This window comes from Terrapene carolina, unplaced genomic scaffold (genome assembly GCF_002925995.2).
Source record: "Terrapene carolina triunguis isolate 2854851 unplaced genomic scaffold, T_m_triunguis-2.0 Scaffold558, whole genome shotgun sequence".
NCBI lineage: Eukaryota > Metazoa > Chordata > Testudines > Emydidae > Terrapene > Terrapene triunguis.
The window spans coordinates 6509893-6529933 of record NW_020664909.1 but is presented as its reverse complement, the minus strand read 5'-3'; the positions used below and the strand labels follow the sequence as shown (position 1 = coordinate 6529933).

The following is a 20041-nucleotide window of genomic DNA, read 5'->3' as shown; positions in this document are numbered from 1 at the left end:
TGGCTCGAAAGTTTCTCTCTCACCAACAGCAGCTGGTCCAATAAAAGATATTACTTCACCCACCTTGTCCTTCTAATATGCTGGGACCAACACCTCTGCACACAGAAAGCATTGTGCTGGTTTTCAGATGCCTACAGCCCACAATGTCTTCATCACGATGCAAAATTATACCATGATCTCCATGCACGGGATACTTTCTGTCAGTGCTACTTTCACATGCCATAAAGTGGGTGTCATGTTAACTGGCCAGGGCAGGTGGCCCAAGCTAGGGGCCAGGAACACTTGGCGCTCATATAGCCTGCACAGCCCATGGGCAGCATCCTGTCCTGTTAGGTGGCTGGGCAGCACCAAGGACACATTGGGTCACTTGCAGTGTCATGGCGATGGGGGCTGGGGACATTGTGGCTCCAGGGGTGCAGGCAGGCAGACGCACCCTCCCCCCATGTGGGTGGAGCAGAGGGTGTTGCACTGAGGCACGCCCAGCTCGCAGCTCCCCTGCTCCCTCCCATCGGTGCGGGAACTAGGGGTGCTGCTGCCCCCAGTGGCTGGAAGTGGTTTGCATCACGTACAGGGTTTACAGTTTGGTTCAATGGCTCTCAGCACCCCCCATACACATTGTTCCAGCCCCCGTGCTAGCCAGGCACTGGGCCGCCCACTCCCCCTGCAGCCCCATAGGGACAAAGCACCTAGCGGCTGCCTGATCTCCCCGCGTTGGGAGCGAACCCCCACAGAGCGATGGCGGACGCCACGCACCGGGGCGAAGTTCTCTCCACAGAGCAATGGCGGCCTCACTTCCAATAGACAGTACCCCGGCATAGGAAGCGGGCGTGACTCTATCCCCACAGAGCGATGGCGGCCGCCGTTCCCAGCATGCACCGGCAGGAAACTGACTCCGCCCCGCACGCTGGACCGAGCTCCCAGGATGCCGGCGCACAGCCCCCCGCCCACAGCGCCATGGCGACCGCCTCAGCTAGTGCCGGTCCCGTCATGCACCGCGCGGGGGTTTCGGGTTCGGACGCTCTCGGAGCTAAGATGGCGGCGAGGGCGCCAAATACGATTGCGAGCCGGCTACGCGCGTGAGGCGCCGGGCGGGGCGGCAGCGGCATGGACGCCTCGGCCTGTATGAAGTCCCTGCTGCTGGCCGCCGCCCAGTACCGGGCCGCCAAGAGCCCGCCCCACGCGGCGCAGCTGCAGCGCAGTCTGGAGGTGAGCGCGCGCGCGCGGTCGGCCCGGGGCCCCCGGGAGAGACGGGGCCGGGAACCGCGCAGCTCCCTGCCTCACACCCCTCGTCGGGCTGGGGGCTCCTCGCCCGCCGCGCTGGCCTCTCTCTGCTCGGGGGGAATAACTCTGGGTCGCACAGTATTGGGTGGGTGTTTTCTTAAAGCCCCAGGTCCGGGAGTCCTGGGATCAGCGGGGGGGGGGGGGGCGTGTCACTTTTTAAAAAAATCCATGTTAAGCTTGGAAATGTGACTCAGGTGCATTAAACTCGCCCGCCCCGTGGTGTGGCCCCCGAGTAGCAAAACAAGTCCTCCCAATCTGTGCTGCCTCTTAAATCTCACCCTCTTCAGTCAGCGAAATCCACCTGGTGGTGTCTTTGCGCCTGGCTTTTTTTTTTTTTTTTTTTTATTTCGCCAGGGGTTGGCAAAGCGGCAGCCCCATCACGTTCCTGGGGTCTTGCACCCAGTGTTCTTATTTAGTCGCCTTGATCCCCTTCTCTCCCCATCCTTGCCTTTTGTTGTTGTTGTTGAATTAATTTGAAGCTGCAACTGGATTGCAAATGCGTTTACAGAGGAGACTAGCTCAGTTCAGTCAGGCTGTTCTTGCCCCTGCATGGACCATTGAGCCCCTGGTTTGATTGCCCCCTACCTCTGTAGAGTCTCTTCCCATGTTTGCTGCTGGTTCTTGTTGAAGAAATCATTGTCTTTAAAATTGCACTTCTCCTTGGAAATATTGTTGTTTCCTGTTGTTTCTGGGGACACAACTTGGCCTATAACTGTAACTGACATGATTAGAGGGAAACTTTTTTTCTGTATATAGTTAATTACTTTTTGAGTATGATCAGTTTTATAGCTTTCACTGTGTAGTAAGTCAATTTGCCCTGTTCTTCGTTTGCACCTTTCATACAGTCATAGAGTAAAGGAAAATACTTTAAAAAAAATATGCATTTATAAAACAAAACAATGAAAACTGTCAGGGAGCCTAAAAGGCAGGTATACACTTGAGACTTTTTAACTTATTAAATTGGTCAAAGCTTCAGGATGATTGTCTCTGTAGAAGATATGCTAATACTTTCTTGCTGTCATTTAATAATAGTATTCTGCATTTATGTAGTCTCTTAAGGACTGCAAAGCACTTCTTAGTTTGATCTACAGATTATACACTGGGGTCACTTCATAACTAAAAATTGTAAATATTAACAAACAAATCCATGGGGGTGAGACTTGAATGAAGCAATTTCCTATTTTATAACATATGTATTTACAGTTAAAGCCTCCTTCCCCAACCCTGTGGATAGGGTTAAAAAAAAAAATCCAAATACATGTTAAAACTAGGGCTGTCAAGGGACATTGTACTGTTGTAGCCGGCATCACAAGATATTTACATGCCAGATGTGCTAAAGATTCATGACCCTTCATGCTTCAACCACCATTCCAGAGGACATGAGTCCATGCTGATGATGGGTTCTGCTCAATAACAATCCAAAGCAGTGCGGACCGACGCATGTTCATTTTCATAATCTGAGTCAGATGCCACCAGCAGAAGGTTGATTTTTTTTTTTGGTGGTTCAGGTTCTGTAGTTTCCGCATTGGAGTGTTGTTCTTTTAAGACTTCTGAAAGCATGCTCTCCACACTTAGTCCCTCTCAGATTTTGGAAGGCACTTCAGATTCTTAAACCTTGGGTCGAGTGCTGTAGCTATCTTTAGAAATCAAACATTGGTACTTCCTTTGCATTTTGTGAAATCTGCAGTGAAAGTGTTCTTAAAATGAACAACGTTCTGGGTCATCATTCGAGACTCCTATAACATGAAATATATGGCAGAATGCGGGTAAAACAGAGCAGGGGACATATCTTACCAAAGGAGATCAATCACAAATTTAATTAACAAATTTAATTCCATGCCGAGCATCATCAGCATGGAAGCATGGCATCTGGAATGGTGGCTGAAGGATGAAGGGGTATACAAATGTTTAGCATGTCTGGCATGTAAATACCTTGCAATGCCAGCTCCAAAATTGCCATGCAAATGTCTGTTCTCACTTTCTGGTGATCTTGTAATAAAGAAGAGGGCAGCATTATCTCCCATAAATGTAACAAACTTGCTTGTCTGAGCGATTGGCTGAACAAGAAGTAGGACTTGTAGGTGCTAAAATTTTACATTGTTTTGTTTTTGAGTGCAGTTATGTAACAAAAAAATCTACATTTGTAAGTTGTACTTTCATGATAAAGAGATTGCACTACAGGACTTGTATGAGGTGAATTGAAAAATACTATTTCTTTTGTTTATCATGTTTACAGTGCAAATATTTGTAATAAAAAAATATACACTTTGAATTCAATTACGACACAGATTACAATATATATGAAAATGTAGAAAAACATCCAAAATATTTAATAAATTTCAATTGGTATTTTATTGTTGAACAGTACAATTAAAACTGTGATTAATCGCGATTAATTTTTTTAATTGTGATTAATTTTTTGAGTTAATTGTATGAGTTAACTGCGATTAATTGACAGCCCCAGTTAAAACCCTAATCAACCTTGTTTTCCCAAAATGCACTTGACAGTCTACTGGTGCGAGTTATGAATGGTACATGAATGTTTTACAACTGAAATTGTCAGTTGCATAACTTTCAAAATATGCTCAAATGCAGATAATTAATTTAATGTTTTAATGAGTATGTCTGTAAATCTTTCATGTTCATTTTTGTTCTTCGTTGTCTATAGCAACCAACTGTAGACATAACTGCTGTAACTTTTTTTGTTGTCTATTGTATAAACTAGTTGTAGCAAATTATTCCATGGTATAGGCTGTAGAGTTAAAATGAGATTAATTCCAGCGTATTTTAGTGAATTTGACGGTTCTACATTAAAGAAAACAAGTCATTCTTTGGCACCCCCTAATTTGGAGTTGAAGAAACAGAGTTCAGTCTTTCCTGCCTTGGTTCTTTAATGCAACAGATTAGCAGAATGTTGTTTGTGAATGATATTTCATATCTTTGTACAGAATAATGCCTTTTTATTGAAAATCTGTGTCTTACTGTGAATTAATCTATCATATTTAATTGGGAACTAGTTTTCAAACCTTCTGTTCAAAAATACATTTCCAGGCTATGTAAAACCAATATTTCTTTTATCCTAAAAGATGCATAAACTGATGGGTAATTTACTTGGTGCTGTATGTTTCTTATGTACAAATACAGACTTGTAGTATTTTTGTATTTATAAACTAGTAATGATTTGTGTTCATGCAGCAGCTGTTAACTTAAAATCAATTCCCAGTGGTATAATTGGTAGTGTTGTGCACAAAATAATCCAACTGTTAATTATGAGTCTGAAACGGAAGAAATACATGTTTTTCAAATATTAAGGACACACATACAGTAATCAAAAACATATTTCCAGAGTTCTACAAATTCAACAAAAGTGAGCTAAAAGAGGCAAGCGAAAGTATCCGTGTGCTGTCAATGATGCCACTGGTGTTGGCAGTATATTGTATTGAACTGAAAATATGACTCCCCTCTGAATCTTCTGCTGAACTGAGACAAATATTGTTGCAGTTATATAATACTTATTTAATTTAAAATGTCTTTTTAGGTTATCTCTGGATTGAAGCTAACAAGATTGTTTGCATCAAACCAAATACTGCCAAGTGAATGTCTCAGCTGTCTAGTAGAGCTCATTGAGGACCCAAATATAAGTCCATGTCTAATCCTGTCTGTGATTACTTTGCTGTCACAACTAGGTAACTTGTTCACATCTTTAACTTTTCTCTTAGGGGAATTAAGGCTAAATTTTTAAAGATTTTTAATAAGTCTTAAAACAGTTGGAATCAGTGACAGGTTGCATGCGCAGGTGAGTTATCTGCTATATTATTTGTATATTATCTGTGTAAATTGCATTGATTTGAGGGATGGGGAATAATTAACTCTGTACTATAACAAAATTAATAAGTATTTAGTTTTCTTGCCTTCTATGGGAGCACAGAAATTGCCAAACTGAATCAGAAAAAATATCCATCTGTTTTAGTACTGTCTCTAATATGGCCCGTACCAGATGCTTCAGAGAATTATGTAAAAGCTCCTGTGCTTGACAGCTATCTAATATACCCATAGGAAAAGTTTGTTCCAAATCCATATAGTTAGTGGTTGTTTTATGTTCCAAAGCATGAGGGTTTCTCTCTCTCTCTCCATCAACCTAGCTTGTGTAACTGATGAATGACACTTGCAGTATTCATTTTCTTTGACAGCTGTTTTCCCTTTGAGATTCTTCCACAGTTGCAGTTAGCAGAAGTGTCTGAGGTATAAAAGAGAGGGTTGCTGGCAGGGCATTTGTTACGGGGCTGCACATTTGGAACTTGCTTCTGCTCTTTAACAGACTAAGGCTGATTCAAGGATGCTTGAAGGATGATCTTTTCTTTCTGGCATTTAGCCCATAAAAGTTGGGAAATGAATGAGGTTGCAGAGCATTTGAAGGGGGCTGGTCTTCTTAGGTTTATTACGTTTGGTTGTATGTTGGTATAATATGGGGTAATTGGAGTCTGTTTTGAAAAAAAAAATTTTGGTAAGGATTTTTATGGGTTCCTAGAGCTTGAAACAGTGGTGTTTTTTTTTTATTTATTTATTTTTTTTTATGTGTAGCAGTAACCTAGACAAAATGCCTGTTTTAAGCTTATTAAGTTCTTTTCTGTGTCTTGTGATCTGAGGGTGATGGGTCATGGTTAGAGGTAGACTTGACACTGGATAGTTTGTAGAGGCAGTGATCACCTTTGTAAAAGTCTGCTTGTTTACTCACTAGAGTGAAGAGTAGTTCTATCTTGCAGTGTTTGTAAACTTAGTTTTGAGGGCTCTACCCCCCCAATCTTGGTTGAAGAACTACAAGTAGATTTTTCTGTGTAGGCTAATAAAGCTGCTTGACAATTTTGCGCAGCTGGCCTATAATACTTCAAGAGGGTTTTTTAGACAGGGTAGAATGGTCCTTACAACATCCTGTGAAGTAAGTAGTAGTGGTCTCATGTTGCATTTGGGCAAAAGGTAGTCTGGAACAAGCAGAGAGAAGTTTTGACTTGCTCATGGTCACAGAGCATGTAAAAAGTTACGGAGCTGGTTTTAAAAAAAAAAAAAAAACACACAAAACAAAACACTCAACAAAACTAGGGATACAGCTCAGAGTTACTGGTTCCCAATTCAGTGCTCAGACTGCTAGCTAATATTGCTTTTATTATTAACTGCTGTTGTGCAGGACTTTAACAAACGCCTTTACACTGTAGTTTTGGACAAAGAGACCAGAGAAGTTCTTCAGAATACTTATAATTTGACTAGCGTTCTGGCAGGAGTGGTTCACCGAAGCTCTACCAATCCTAATGATCCAGTATTATTACAGGTAAGACAAAGTAATGCTTAATACTTTATCTGTATCATAGAGTTAATTCTTCTAAAGAGTCTATTCTCAAAAATTTATAACAAAAGCAAAAATACTATATTTTAATAAGCAGGGATCCCTAATAGAAATCATGCATTTTAGGAAACTCAAGGTCAGGGATTCTCACAAGAAATGTTTTGGTGGCCTTAGAGTGCAGCCACCAACTCTTGGTGGTGGCTGCTCTGACAATTTTTCTTAAAATACTTAACTTTAGGAAAAACAAATATGCACATATACATGTCCAAATCGTAATTTATTTACATAGGTTTTTTGCTGACTCAATAATAAAAATAATGTACAATTGTGTCTCTTCTTTACTGGACATAAACAGAATAGAAACAAAATAAGGTGCTTTGCATGGTCTTGTTTTTGTTGTTGTTTCTTTTGCTTTTTTCATTCCTTTTTTTTAAAGACTTGCTAGATAGTAAGTCTACTGCTGTGAAAACTGATACTTGTATATTTGCTAATATCACTTTAAACAGAAGACTTACTATATAGCTCGGAGGCAGTGAAGAGTGATGTTAACAAACATACAAATATCACTTTTCACAGCAGAGTTATTCAGCCCCGGCACAAACCTGGCAACAAATTAAGCCCTGGATAGAGAGGTGGGTTTGGAGGCAGCTGGGGCCAGGCGCAATGGAGGGCCGTGGGAAGTGGCAGGGTCCAGCGACATTGCGGGGGTTGGTGAGCCTGCAGCCTGAGCTTGAAGGCCTGCAGCCAGGGGACGGAGCCCCACAGCCAGAGCCTGCCGCCCACCACCCCAGGGCGGAAGCTGGAAGCCCAAGCCCCACTGCCCCTGGGAATGTGGGGAACTCACATCATCTGCCTGCTCCTCTGGCATTTGTGGCTCCAGAAAGGAACAGGGCCCAACCCCTGCCGGCAGCCCCCGGAGAGGGGCCACTGCTTCCCCTCCCCAATCGCTGCCCAGGAGTCTGTGGCCGCAAGAAGAGTCCCTTGTGGCTGCGTTTGAGAAACATTGTTCAAGGTGATCTCCCTGATTCTATATAATCAAAGTATTTAAGTTGTATATTTTATTTACTGTCTCAAAGTTTTGTATATATAACGCCATCATCGTAGTATCTATGTGATGTACAAATGGTTTTAGGTCTACTTTTCAGTATTTACTTACGGTAAACTGCTTATTTACTTTATCTTGTGTTTTCACCCTGCTCTAATTTAGAAGAATTATTGGCTTAGAAATTGGCAATGTTTACTTCAAGAAGCTAGTGGGGGGGGGGCGGGAGTGGGTTCATTTTCTGTTGTTTTGAAGCAAGTATTTAGCTTTAAGGATATCACTCTTGATAGTCTGACATATCTCTGTCTTGTATATTTCCATCTTTAAATTTTTGTTACAGACTGTTTTAATCCCCCATCTCTTGCAGCACTCTTCATCTGTAGATCTCAAAGCACTTTACAGAGGAGACAGACATCTCTATCCCCTTTCAAAGACGGAAGAATGAGTGATATAAATACCTATAGACACTGATTCTCTGGTCAACTTATTTGTGCTACTCTAGCATCAGTCATTAATGAAGGGAAAACTGGCTTTTTCCCACTGAAGGTCTGCAGGTTACTTACAGTGGGTCCATGTTTTCGTTCTTCCATCTGTTTACAGCTATTTGAAGGCAGAACCAGACCTATCAGCCAAGGCAGAATGGGAATGGCTGTACGTTTTTTAGACCCTGCCATTTATATTCTGCCACCAACAGCTGCAGCCAGATCCTACTCATTCTTCTTAAAGCAGTCCTCCCCAGATTGATTTCACTGGTTTTGGTCTGTCCTCTTTATTAACCAAGAGCATTTGGCAATGCTTTTTTTAACCCCTGGAGATTTTCTTTTAGCTGGTACTGGTCTGCCAGCTGTCATTTCTCTGCCATCCTTGTGTTGCAGCTTTTTCTTTATGGTGGAGAAGACAGACAAAAGAACAGGATCTGCCTGCAATGCTGCACTCCTTTGGTAGTGTTTAGACAGGGATCTGCAGGGACCAGATTGAGTCACCATTGCAGCCCATCTCAGTCTGAAAATTCCCATTTAAAATAGCAATGAAGTGTCTAGGATGGCGGTGGTGGCAACCAGCCTATTTATATTTGTCCCCACTTCCCTAACTTAGAAATTTTAACTTAAGTTATATATTTGGGTGATATCCTTTGCTATACTATGTAAAGGTTTACAGTCAAATCTCAAATTAGCTACTTTGGGAAGTTGAGTGAGTAAACTCATTTCTCTGCACATAAAAAGGGGAGTTGGGGGGTATTTATAGTAGAGTTTGTAGGAAATTTTTTGTTGTAAACAGACATTTCCTATGGAAATTTCCATTTTGATAAAAAAGCCATACTCCTTTGGGGGAAAAACCTTCATATTAAATAATTATACTGTTCTTAATATGCATGTCTACTTACAATATACTATTGCTGTTGTAGATTACATTTTGGAGGTCTCTAAATAGTTATATGGGATTTGTTAAAAAAAAAATTCAGGAGCCTCACTGAAACCCAGTTAAATATAGAGAATCCCTCCACCTCATTGCAAGTTTATTGGCCAAGCTGTGTGAGAGAACTGGGCAGCCTATTCCTAAGCAAGTCATACGTGTTTGTGAGCATTCAAATGTACTAATCCAAGATTGTTACCTTGCTTTCATTAAATAAGTAAAGATATGCTAAGTGAATATCCCACATGTATCAATACTACATTGTTTCTGTAACACCATAACTTTCTACTTACGAGATCTAAACGTGATTCAAGTCTCAAAATTAACACTGCTTATTCTTATGACACATTAAACCAGTGGTTCTCAAACTTTTGTACTGGTGACCCCTTTCACATAGCAAGCCTCTGAGTGCGACCCCCCCCCCCATAAATTAAAAACACATTTTTATATATTTAACACCATTATAAATGCTGGAGGTGAACGGGGGTTTGGGGTGGAGGCTGGCAGCTCGCGACCCCCCCATGTAATAATCTCGTGACCCTGAGTGGTCCCAACCCCCAGTTTGAGAACCCCTGCATTAAACTGTAGAGAAGTATCCTCTGTAGTCTTAACACCAAATGTCCATGTTCTACAGTAGAATGTTGTGGGAAGGCTATATAATTGACTTGGTTTTATTTCTTCAGAGTATTCAGCTTCTGCAGAGATTAACCTACAATGTCAGAGTTTTCCATGCCAGCACTCATATTGACGAATTGATTTTATTCCTAATGCATCATGTGTAAGTATGTGTTCAGTTTTCTTTTTGGGGAAAAATCTTTAGCTAAACACATTTCTAAACTTTCTTTAATAGCTTCATTAATTTGTTATTTCACAAGCTTTGGATGTAGCATTAATTATGTAGTAATCACTTCTAAATCACCAGACATTTTGTCTCTTTCAAAGTGCTATTGTTGCAAAGAATATTCAAAGATGGGGCATTTACTCTACAGCTGGTAGAGTTTAAGGAGAATTTAAGCTTTTTGAAGAAATAAGATAAAGAAAGAAATAAACCAAAAAACTAAAATAGCAGTGAGAACACTTCTGCCTGGCATTTAGACTTATTTCACAATTTGAGCCACCAACTCTACAACAAGCTTTGTCCTGGCAGATTGCTGTGCCTGTGTAGAGCTCTAGTGACTTTAATACATGCACCTGAAGCTCATTGCAGGTTTAGGACCATAGACATGAGTGAACTGTCATGTGACTGGTCTTACGCTTGTATTGTGGGTAGCTTTTCCATACTGAATATGTATTGCAAGTTTATAAATGTCTTTAATACATGACTGTAATTTGGATGAATGTTTATGCCTAGAAGGAGATTTCATTGAATTCTGAATATATAAATGAAGCTTAATGGCTGTAACTATTAAATTCTTAAGTCCTGTGGAACTTTTTTAGTCAGTCAACAGAAGATGAATTAACGATACCGTGTTTGGGACTAATGGCAAATCTTTGTCGACACAATCTCTCTGTTCAAGCTCATATAAAATCTTTGGTAAGAAACTTCTCTGATTATGTATTTTCTCTTCTGGGGATAGAGAAAAGGAAGAGAGTAGTCGGAATCTGATCATTTGAGGACTTAGAGCTCACTTTTTCACAGACATCCTGTTTCTACCTGTCCCTCATGTAGCAGTGATGATTCCAACTTTCCCTCCAGAGCTTGCAGTGCCACTTTAAAATTGGGGGAAATGATCAGTGGGATAATGTGGAGCGCCTACCCTTCTCTGTGCTTTGTTCACACCATTACCACCCAGTTCAGATTGCACATGCTGCTTCCATGCATCTTTAGTGAAAGATTAAGTTGAGGTCTGAAGCTGACCCACCAGTTGAGATCTTGTGGGAGAAGCTAAATTTTGTCAGTGTAAAAGCATGGCATCTTCTCTATACCTTTAACATGAGACCGTTTTAATGTTAATATTGTAGATGGATTTGGGCAACCAGTGTTGATTTTTGGCATAACTTGAATATGAAAGGCTTTTGCCTTTCCGAGAAGAAAGCAAACATCACCCCTGATCTTGGTGTTGGATTTATGCCCTTATTCTGCATTGACACAAGTTTATTCAACAGTAATATACCTTTCATCGTTGTTCCCACCACTGCACAAATTAATGTTAACTATGGTTTGTAGCTGAGTGATGAATTCACAGCAAGGTGGAAAAATTGTGGCATTTTATGGGAGAAAAAGACAGATTCCATGCCAGAGGAATTAATCCAGATTAAAGTGAAAGGGGAAATCCATATCTCAGTTAGCTTCCCTGTAGACTCAAGCAGGCATCATCCTGTTGCTTTATATTTGGCTTGTCTTGGTTGTTTTTTAAATTTCTCTACTATGATAAAGGCTCCAAACATAATTTTGTGCCATGAGGTGAAGTCTAGTGCTGCAGAATTAGAGTACACAGGATTCTACTTAAAAGCCTGTGGAGTAGTTAACACCCTACTCCTGGTTCCTTAGGGCAAACTAAAGCTAAAATTTTCACCAAATAATTCTTACCCTAATTAAGACTACAAGGGAATAAAATGGAAACGTGAAATCTACCCTCAGCTTTGCCAAAGTATTTAGGAGCATACATAGTTATTTCCAGCATGTGGAGAAGTTAATTCTTCCATAGATGACATTGAGAGTAGACTTCCATTGTAACCCTGATATTTATAAAGAAAAAAATATAGCTGAATTAGACAGGAATCAGGTGTCCATTTACGATAGCTAACTTTTATCTACAAAGACTTGTGTTCATGAAATAGCATTCCATTCATCTTGCAAAATGAGGGTGAAAATCCTCCCTCCCCTTTTTCTTTACCATTCAAGTTTGACTTAAAATCTCTGTTCTAGAGGATACTTTTCATACCAGTATGTGCCTTATGTCGTAATCACATTTTGTATATTTCCCATGTAATTCACTGCCCTCTTTCTGGGTATCACCTTAGAATAGTTTTTAAGCTAACTTGAATCCTTATTTATAAATCATTATTTCAGACAGTTCTATCAATTATGTTCTCATTAAAACTGTCAAATGCTAACGAGTTTCTCCTTTTTGCTATAGAATGACGTGAAGGGTTTCTATCGTACCTTGATCAGTTTCTTGGCCCATAGTAGTTTAACTATGGTTGTGTTTGCACTTTCAATATTATCAAGCCTTACTTTAAATGAAGAAGTTGGAGAAAAGGTAAGTAAATATTTTGGAGTCTTGTTATGAAAATCTCATTGAAATTTCTAAACTTTGAGTAAAACTATCAAATAACCATAATGACTGGGTCGGTTTTTCTGACTGTAGTTTGTTTTGACTAGTGGGAGATGATTTATTGGTGGTGTAGCATAAATAGCTCTCATTTCCATTTATTAGCTCTTCCATGCCCGAAACATTCATCAGACATTTCAGTTAATATTCAACATTCTTGTAAATGGCGATGGCACACTGACAAGAAAATATTCTGTTGATCTACTCATGGATCTGCTGAAGAACCCCAAAATTGCAGATTATCTTACTAGGTATGACTTCACTTTGTAAAATTAGCCAGTTGCAGTTTTAGACTCATCTTCAAATAATGATGAAAAACTTAATATCCTGAGTTCCTAATAAAAAACAATTCTTTAGATAGCAACATAAAATACAAAAACAAGCTTCAGGACAACGTGATTTTTAAAGTATAGCTTAGGCTTTTAAAATATTACAGTTACAAGGTTGAGGATGCTTCCTTTGGCTTTTATTTCTTCCTATTGGCTTTTCATAACCATTCTAGGAATGGAGCTGGGAGAGGGCATTTTAATCCACTGCTGTTCATAAATGTTTAATCGAGTAACTACTTCAATGAAGTAAAGAGCTAAGTTTATTTCTCATTTATAATCTAGATATGAACACTTCACCTCATGCCTCAATCAAGTATTAGGCCTTCTTCATGGAAGGGATCCTGATTCATCATCAAAGGTATTTTATAGTGAGAGAAACTATGCAATCTAATTTACCAAGCATTTGGCCCAAATTAGGAGCTCATAACTTCTAATACTGTCTCTAGTTACTTTGTGGCCTTAAGCAAATCTCTCTCACAGGTGTTCAGTAGCTCTTGAAACCTAAGTCCTATTAAAGTCAGTGGGAGTTGAAGGTGCTCAGTACATTCTGAGATAAGGCAATTAATCTCTGCCTCAATTTCACCATTCATAAAATGAAATAATTCCTCTTGTTTTGAAGATTAATAGTCATACTGCAACCTGGAAATTTTACAGGTTAAATATTATTTGCAGTTGTACCTTGCATATAATGTAAACGTAGCTATTTTTAAAGGTTTTTGTAAACCTTCCTAAAATGAATTTTACAACATGGCAGACGATAAATGCTAAATCATTTTAATGTGTTGGACATTGAGTCTACTAGTGAACAAAAAGATAAATGCTTGATATGTGAAGGTTCCTAGAGGTTCATTATTTAAAATCTCTTCTTTTGTGAATGTGTACATTTTCATCCATTAATATCCTAGTATATATACATGTGCACTGCCAATAGATTGCTGGGCAATAGTCTTATTGTTTAACATCCAGTGTGCATGGGCAATGTGTTGTTTTGTTTTCTTTTAAATAAGCCTGATAACTTGGTCAAATTAGTTGGGTTTCCATCTGACCATTTAAAGGGATATCTACATCTTAGGGAATTTGAACCTGCTAACTTCATAGAAAAATAATTGCCCTTAAAAGAGAGCAAGTATACCTAATTTCTTTAATAGAATAATGTTCTGAGGAAGCTGGAAGCAACTGAGTGATCTTTTGTAATGGAAACCAGGGTGGATGATGATTTCATTTTTAATGAGAGAGTGGATATTGATTTAAATTGTTTTTTTATTTTAATATTTTTTTAAATGTAATTTTATTTAAAATTTGAATTTCGCAACTTATTTTAAGGCCTAAACTGGCTAATCTATTAATTTAAATGACTTTAAATAAATAATACTCAAGCAGTACGTGTTTGCTGCCAAAATTTTAGAGAGACAAACTACTGTACTAGTGGATTTCGCTGGCCAAGTACTTGGAACTAGAATTAGCTTGAAATCCTAAACCAGCTTTGACAGCGGTGGCCGCTTGTGCTGGTGTGAGAGAGTATTTTCTTCATTTCATTTTATTCAGCTAGCTCAATTCAATGAGTAGCTCATTCAAAATTGAGAAACAGACTGGGATCTGAAAAAGCTTGTTTTCTCTTCCAATCTATGAATAAAAATCTGTCTGAGAGGATGAGGTCTGCTAGTTCTATAATCTTGAACAACATTGTGACCAGGAAAAATCAGTTCAATTAATTTTACTACAGCTAATACTTATATTTAATGCATCCGTTTTAAATGCAAAACATGTTTTGATAATTTTTTATGTATCCAGCACTTTAAGGTAGTTTAAAAAAAATATTAGTTTAAATAATTCAATTTAAATTTCTATTCAAGTGCAGCTTGACACAAGTCACAAATTGAAGTTAATTTAGTAAATAAGAAATGCATTATTCACCATTTTCTAACATTAACATATGTTCAGATTCTTAATTTAAGCTATGTAATTGCTCAAATGTGTATAATGTATCCTCTTAGTAGCAAAAAGTACCAAATTTAGTGTAAAGGCTATATTTAGTTGCAAATAAATGTTTTCATGGTTAAATGCCAATGAAAATCAACTTTTGTTTATAATCTTGTTTTGCATTTGTACTTTAGCTATTTTCCTAATCAGTGACATAAATCAAGATTTCCTGTTTGCTGAATTAAATCATAATTAAAATCAGTGATTTAAATCACTTTAAATCAATCCACCCTCATGGAAGTGCTGAGATATCCTTGGCAGTAGGTGTCACTGTGCACAGTTCTAATAAACACTGTATTTGCTTTATTTGAATGACTGTTAAATATTTAACTCCTCTTCTACTTCTGATTTATACAGGTCTTGGAATTACTACTTGCTTTTTGTTCAGTGACTGAACTGCGCCATGTTGTGCGTCAGACAATACTGGAGCCATCTGGTGTGCCAGTCTCTGGAAGTACCAGATTCACAGCCCGTTCTAAACCTTCAGAGCCATCTATTGTTTTAGTGCACTGGTTAAACCAACCATTGGAAGGATCTGAAAACTGTTGTGTTCTAGCTTTAGAATTGTTCAAGGAGATATTTGAGGTACCAAGACTGATTTTAGTGGTCACCTTGTATCTGAATTAATTTTATCCAATTCAAAAACACGCACCTGTATTTTACAAATCATAAATTGTGTATATCATACATATTTTTATTTGGAAAGCAAAGCGTGAAGATAAACCCTAAATGTAATTGCTGTAATGTTTCATTCTAGACTTCCACATTTTGTAACCTGGTTTTCCCCTTAAGAGGACACTGTCAGTCTAGATCTTATATCTGATATACATTAAAACTGTTACCCAAATGCATAAAGTCTTGCATTTGGTTCTAAAATTTCTTCAAGAAATAATGAACAATTGTAGCTATTTTGAAGGACTTGCAGAAGTGTGGTGGTCTCTGCTGATTGTGTGTCGTTAACAAGTCTTTCCTCAAATCTGATGATGCTGGTCAATAGTTTGAAAAGTAAATCTAAAAACAGCATGATCAGTTGGGAGTAGGGCTGGAGAGGCCCCTAGGCTGGGATGCATGAATGTCACAGGGACCAAGGTGAGGAAATTAGTAGGCTGATCTAGAGATAGGAGTAGGTTGCATATCCTTGATTGGTGGTTTAAATCTCTGCAGGATGTTGTTGATACTGGCAACAGCACTTCAGCTGAACGCTTTGTGGATCTTTTACTGCCTGTCCTCCTTGATCACCTTCAGTTGCCAGAACAGAATCTGGATGAGCTATTAGCGAAGAAGAAATGTGAGAGAATGGTCAAAGTCATTGACGTCATGCTAAATATCCTTATGCAAGTTATTCCTGTTGGCGGTGTAACATGAGCTCTGTTATTATAAGATCTTATCAGTTGCTATTTTTATAGATACTTGTAAAAACACTTTTTTTTTTTTTCAAAAAAAGTTTACTTTTTTTAAAGATATTAAGATGACCTGAAATTAATATGCCTTAAAGGAAACTTCAAAATTAAATTTTCCTTTTCCCTTGCAGCTTGAAATCCTTCAGGATGAAAAGTACTTTACTAGTTATTGTAACCAGTATACAGAGATGACCTTATTTAACATTCAGTACAGGTGCCTTTAGGGTGAAATGTGGCAGGCAGCTGTTTAATAGCACATGGTACCACTACCCACAATTATGACAGGAAATAACCTTTTCTAGTTGAAACTGCAGGGGAAACTTAAGTAGCACATACTTGCTAGGTTGCTTTTGCAAAGAATCCATGGATTTTAGATGATTGTAAAAGAAAAAGGATTGTTTTGTGGTTAAGAATCTGGACTGCTGTTTGGGCAATCTGGGTTCTGTTTCTGCCACAGACTTCATGTGACCTTGAGCAAGTCACTTTCTCCCTGTCAGTGTCCCATCTATTTAAAAAAAAAAAAGAAGGGGCGGGGGCTATTATTATGCTATTTCACATCAGTGTTGATAAATTCATAACAATGTGGAATGGTCAGTTACTATGAGGAGCACCATAAAGCTTTCAATCCATGCATTTATTTGTAGGTCCTCTTTTGTAAATTTGGAAAGATTACATCTACATTAATGATCCGTGTCCTGTGATGCGGGGAGGGGTATTCTTTTGAATGAGCTCTAAAGTGCAGGGTGCCTTCTTTTCAGTTATTTCCTGTTGCATCTTGGTGTTCTTAGGAGATTCCCATCCAAGAATCTCCCATTCCCATCCAAACTTTGATCTGCTAGTGATTCACAGCTTAATGTGGTACAAGTTTAGGTTTCTTAAGTGCCAAAAAAAATGTGTTTTGTTTGGAGAGAGAAAAACAAAAGCTCACTCCCTTGTATCTTTAAGGAGCTTCATTGTAATTGAGAAGTGGTGTTAACTTGTCAAGTGTCTCAAACATTTGATTTTTTTAATCTAATTCAAAAAGCTTTTAGTATATTATAATGCATACAAGAATAAATTAGTCTGCATCCTTAACTGAATTTACTGCTTTGTGGAGATGACACAATGAAAATGCATGCCTCTAAGGCACTGACTGCAAGCAGATGCACATCTCTAATAGAACACCAATTTACCTGCAGTGGGATTGATGTTGGCTTTGGGACAAAGGTAGTGGACTCTGAACTGTGGTGAGCATGCTAAAATCAAATTAATCTAAAACCTAATTTACTTTGAAAATGAGGGTTATAAAGTACCAAAAAAACCTGTGCTTCTGTTAAGGCTAATTTTCTTGACAATAGAGAGCAGCATTGAGAGAGCAGAATGGTAGCTTTAGTTGTTCATTGAGTATTGTCTTCCTTAAATTGTTAGACCTTTTGTAGTTCTTTCAGGATAAATTGGAATTCTGGTTATATGGAAAAGCAAATCTAATATGTACTAGTCCAACTTTAGTTATCAGTTTATATCCTAGGTGCCTTTAATGTTCAAGCCATCCATTCTTTTACATCTTGGGTTTAGACAACTGAACTTCAGAAATCTATTTGAAATTATTTTGGTAGAAACATTGAAAATACATGATTTCAGAGGGACCAAATGGGTGGGGCATGAGAATGGGATCATCGTACGTTTCGCCTCAGTGTCACCAATCTTAATCTATCCCATATGATTGGTGACTAGGAGTTATCATTTGTCCTCTATTAATTGGCTTATGTGAAATGAATTTCTTATGTCCGCTTCAAGTTTTACAAATGTCTCATGTAAAATCCTCCATTGTTGCTATTGGCTTCCTTATCATTGATCGCAGCAGAGAGACCACAGTGTGGTGACTGAACTTTCTGCTAGAGATAGTAGGTGCACATTGCATGGTAGAGTAGGGGAAGCCTGCATTGCTACTATCTGTTGTTTCTGTTCTATGAATTGGTAGAGGAATTCAATTTCCATGTTTGCTATTGTATCATTAAATTCAAGTCAACCTTTTTTCTAAAAAGAAAGCACATACTTTTTCTAAGTGTAAACTTACTCTCAATATATATTTAAAACTTTCACTTTTCATTCCAATTTCATTTTGTTTAAAGCAAACTTGCTGCTGATGTCATTTTGAAAACACTTGATCTTATGAGCAGACTTAAACAGTTGGTGCCTAGTATGGAAGTCAGTTTCTACAAAATTCTTCAGGTAGGCTTTAAATGATTTACAAAGAATCATTAAGAAGGTGAATGTATTATATCACCCTTGATTTGATTCTGAATGTGTTTCAGCATAAATCTTAAGTGTCCATAACACATTGAAGAACCTGCTCAGGGAGCTGAGATTCCTCATGTTTGTTGTTCAGTCCAAAAGGTTTTTTTATGTTTAAAGTATTTAGTTTTTAAAGTTTTGAGCCTTTTATTCCAGTGATGTATGTTAAGATATACTTAAATATAATGTTTATGATCAACTACAGTAATAGTAAAAAGCAACAGAGTCTCCTGTGGCACCTTTAAGACTAACAGATGTATTGGAGCATAAGCTTTCATGGGTGAATACCCACTTCGTCATGCCTCTGACAAAGTGGGCATTCATCCACGAAAGCTTATGCTCCAATACATCTGTTAGTCTTAAAGGTGCCACAGGACTCTCTGTTGCTTTTTACAGATCCAGACTAACATGGCTACCCCTCTGATACAGTAATAGTGTTAGGACATTTTAAATTTCAACCCTATACTCAGAAAATTATTTTGGTTCCTATATCAAGTAGCTGGCTCGGAGGATTGGTTACTAGGAAATGAAACTTTTCACCTTTGATCTGAATCCAATTTAGCTGTTTTGTCCATATGGAACTATATAAGTCATTACTGACAAGTCCGATGAATTGTATTCAGTATGCTTTCTTGTGGACAGGTGTTCACAGTGCAAAAACCATCATAATGCCTGTATTTGCACCCTTTTTCTCAAATGCAAGGACACTCAACTTCCTTCTAGTTCTCATTGGGGTGACCCTCTAAAACAAGATTTGTGTAGCTTTCAGGACGGTGGATGACTTAAGCTATTCTAGGCATGCATCTAGCATGATCTTGTAAACCCTTTCAGCTCATGAGTCCTCATGTTCAAAGTGAAGCACGTGCTTAATGGATTGCAGGTTTGGGGCATTAGTCTTCCTTCTGCTATCCACGCCAGATGGGAGGAATACTAGTATTTGGACACAGCAGATGATTTTGTGCTCAGAGACCATAATACCTCTCTCATTACACATCATCTGAACTGAATGCTTGTATTACATCAGGGGTCGGCAACCTTTCAGAAGTGGTGTGCTGAGTCTTCATTTATTCACTTTAATTTAAGGTTTCGCGTGCCGGTAATACATTTTAACGTTTTTTAGAAGCTCTCTCTCTATAAGTCTATATATAATATAACTAAACTACTGTTGTATGTAAAGTAAACAAGGTTTTCAAAATGTTTAAGAAGCTTCATTTAAAATTAAATTAAAATGCTGATCTTAAGCCGCCGGCCTGCTCAGCCCACTGCCAGCCTGGGGTTCCGTTCACCTAGGTCGGCAGCAGGCTGAGCGGGGCTTGCGGCCGGAACCCCAGCTGGCAAGGGGCCGGCAGCCAGAACCCCAGACCAGCAGTGGGCTGAGCGGGGCCGGGGACCGGGACCCCAGACTGGCGGTGGGCTGAGCAGGGCCAGCACCCCGGACCAGCAGCGGGCCGAGCAGCTCAGCCCGCTGCCGGTCTGGGGTTCTGTCCGCTGGCTCCTGCCAGCCAGGGTCCCGGCTGCCGGACCCGCTCAGCCCACTGCTGGTCTGGGGTTCTGGCTGCCGGTCCCTTGCCAGCTGGGGTCCCAGCCGCCAGCCCCGCTCAGCCCTCTGCCAACCTGGTGCTCAGGGTGGGGATGTGGGGAGTGCAGGAGTCAGGGCACGGGGTGTGGGGGGGCTGGGTGTGTGGAGGGTGCAGGAGTCAGGGATGGGG

At 39.3% G+C, this 20041-nt stretch overlaps 1 protein-coding gene across 2 annotated transcripts in view; it reads left to right on the top strand.

The window, feature by feature from the left end:
- Window positions 1-1022: 1022 nt before the first annotated feature.
- CIP2A (cell proliferation regulating inhibitor of protein phosphatase 2A) overlaps window positions 1023-20041 on the top strand; it is a 32960-nt gene continuing 13941 nt past the window's right edge. Inside the window, exons 1-12 of one of the 2 annotated variants that reach the window (XM_024200340.2) lie at window positions 1023-1206; window positions 4820-4967; window positions 6492-6604; window positions 9758-9852; window positions 10512-10608; window positions 12155-12277; window positions 12455-12600; window positions 12961-13036; window positions 15016-15243; window positions 15823-15982; window positions 17143-17284; window positions 18170-18269. In XM_024200340.2, coding sequence (XP_024056108.1) covers window positions 1105-1206; window positions 4820-4967; window positions 6492-6604; window positions 9758-9852; window positions 10512-10608; window positions 12155-12277; window positions 12455-12600; window positions 12961-13036; window positions 15016-15243; window positions 15823-15982; window positions 17143-17284; window positions 18170-18269 — 1530 coding nt within the window. In that variant the 5' untranslated portion in view covers window positions 1023-1104. Of the gene's footprint in view, window positions 1207-4819; window positions 4968-6491; window positions 6605-9757; window positions 9857-10511; window positions 10609-12154; window positions 12278-12454; window positions 12601-12960; window positions 13037-15015; window positions 15244-15822; window positions 15983-17142; window positions 17285-18169; window positions 18270-20041 lie in introns of those variants that run through there. The other variant, XM_024200341.1, reaches the window with a different exon arrangement.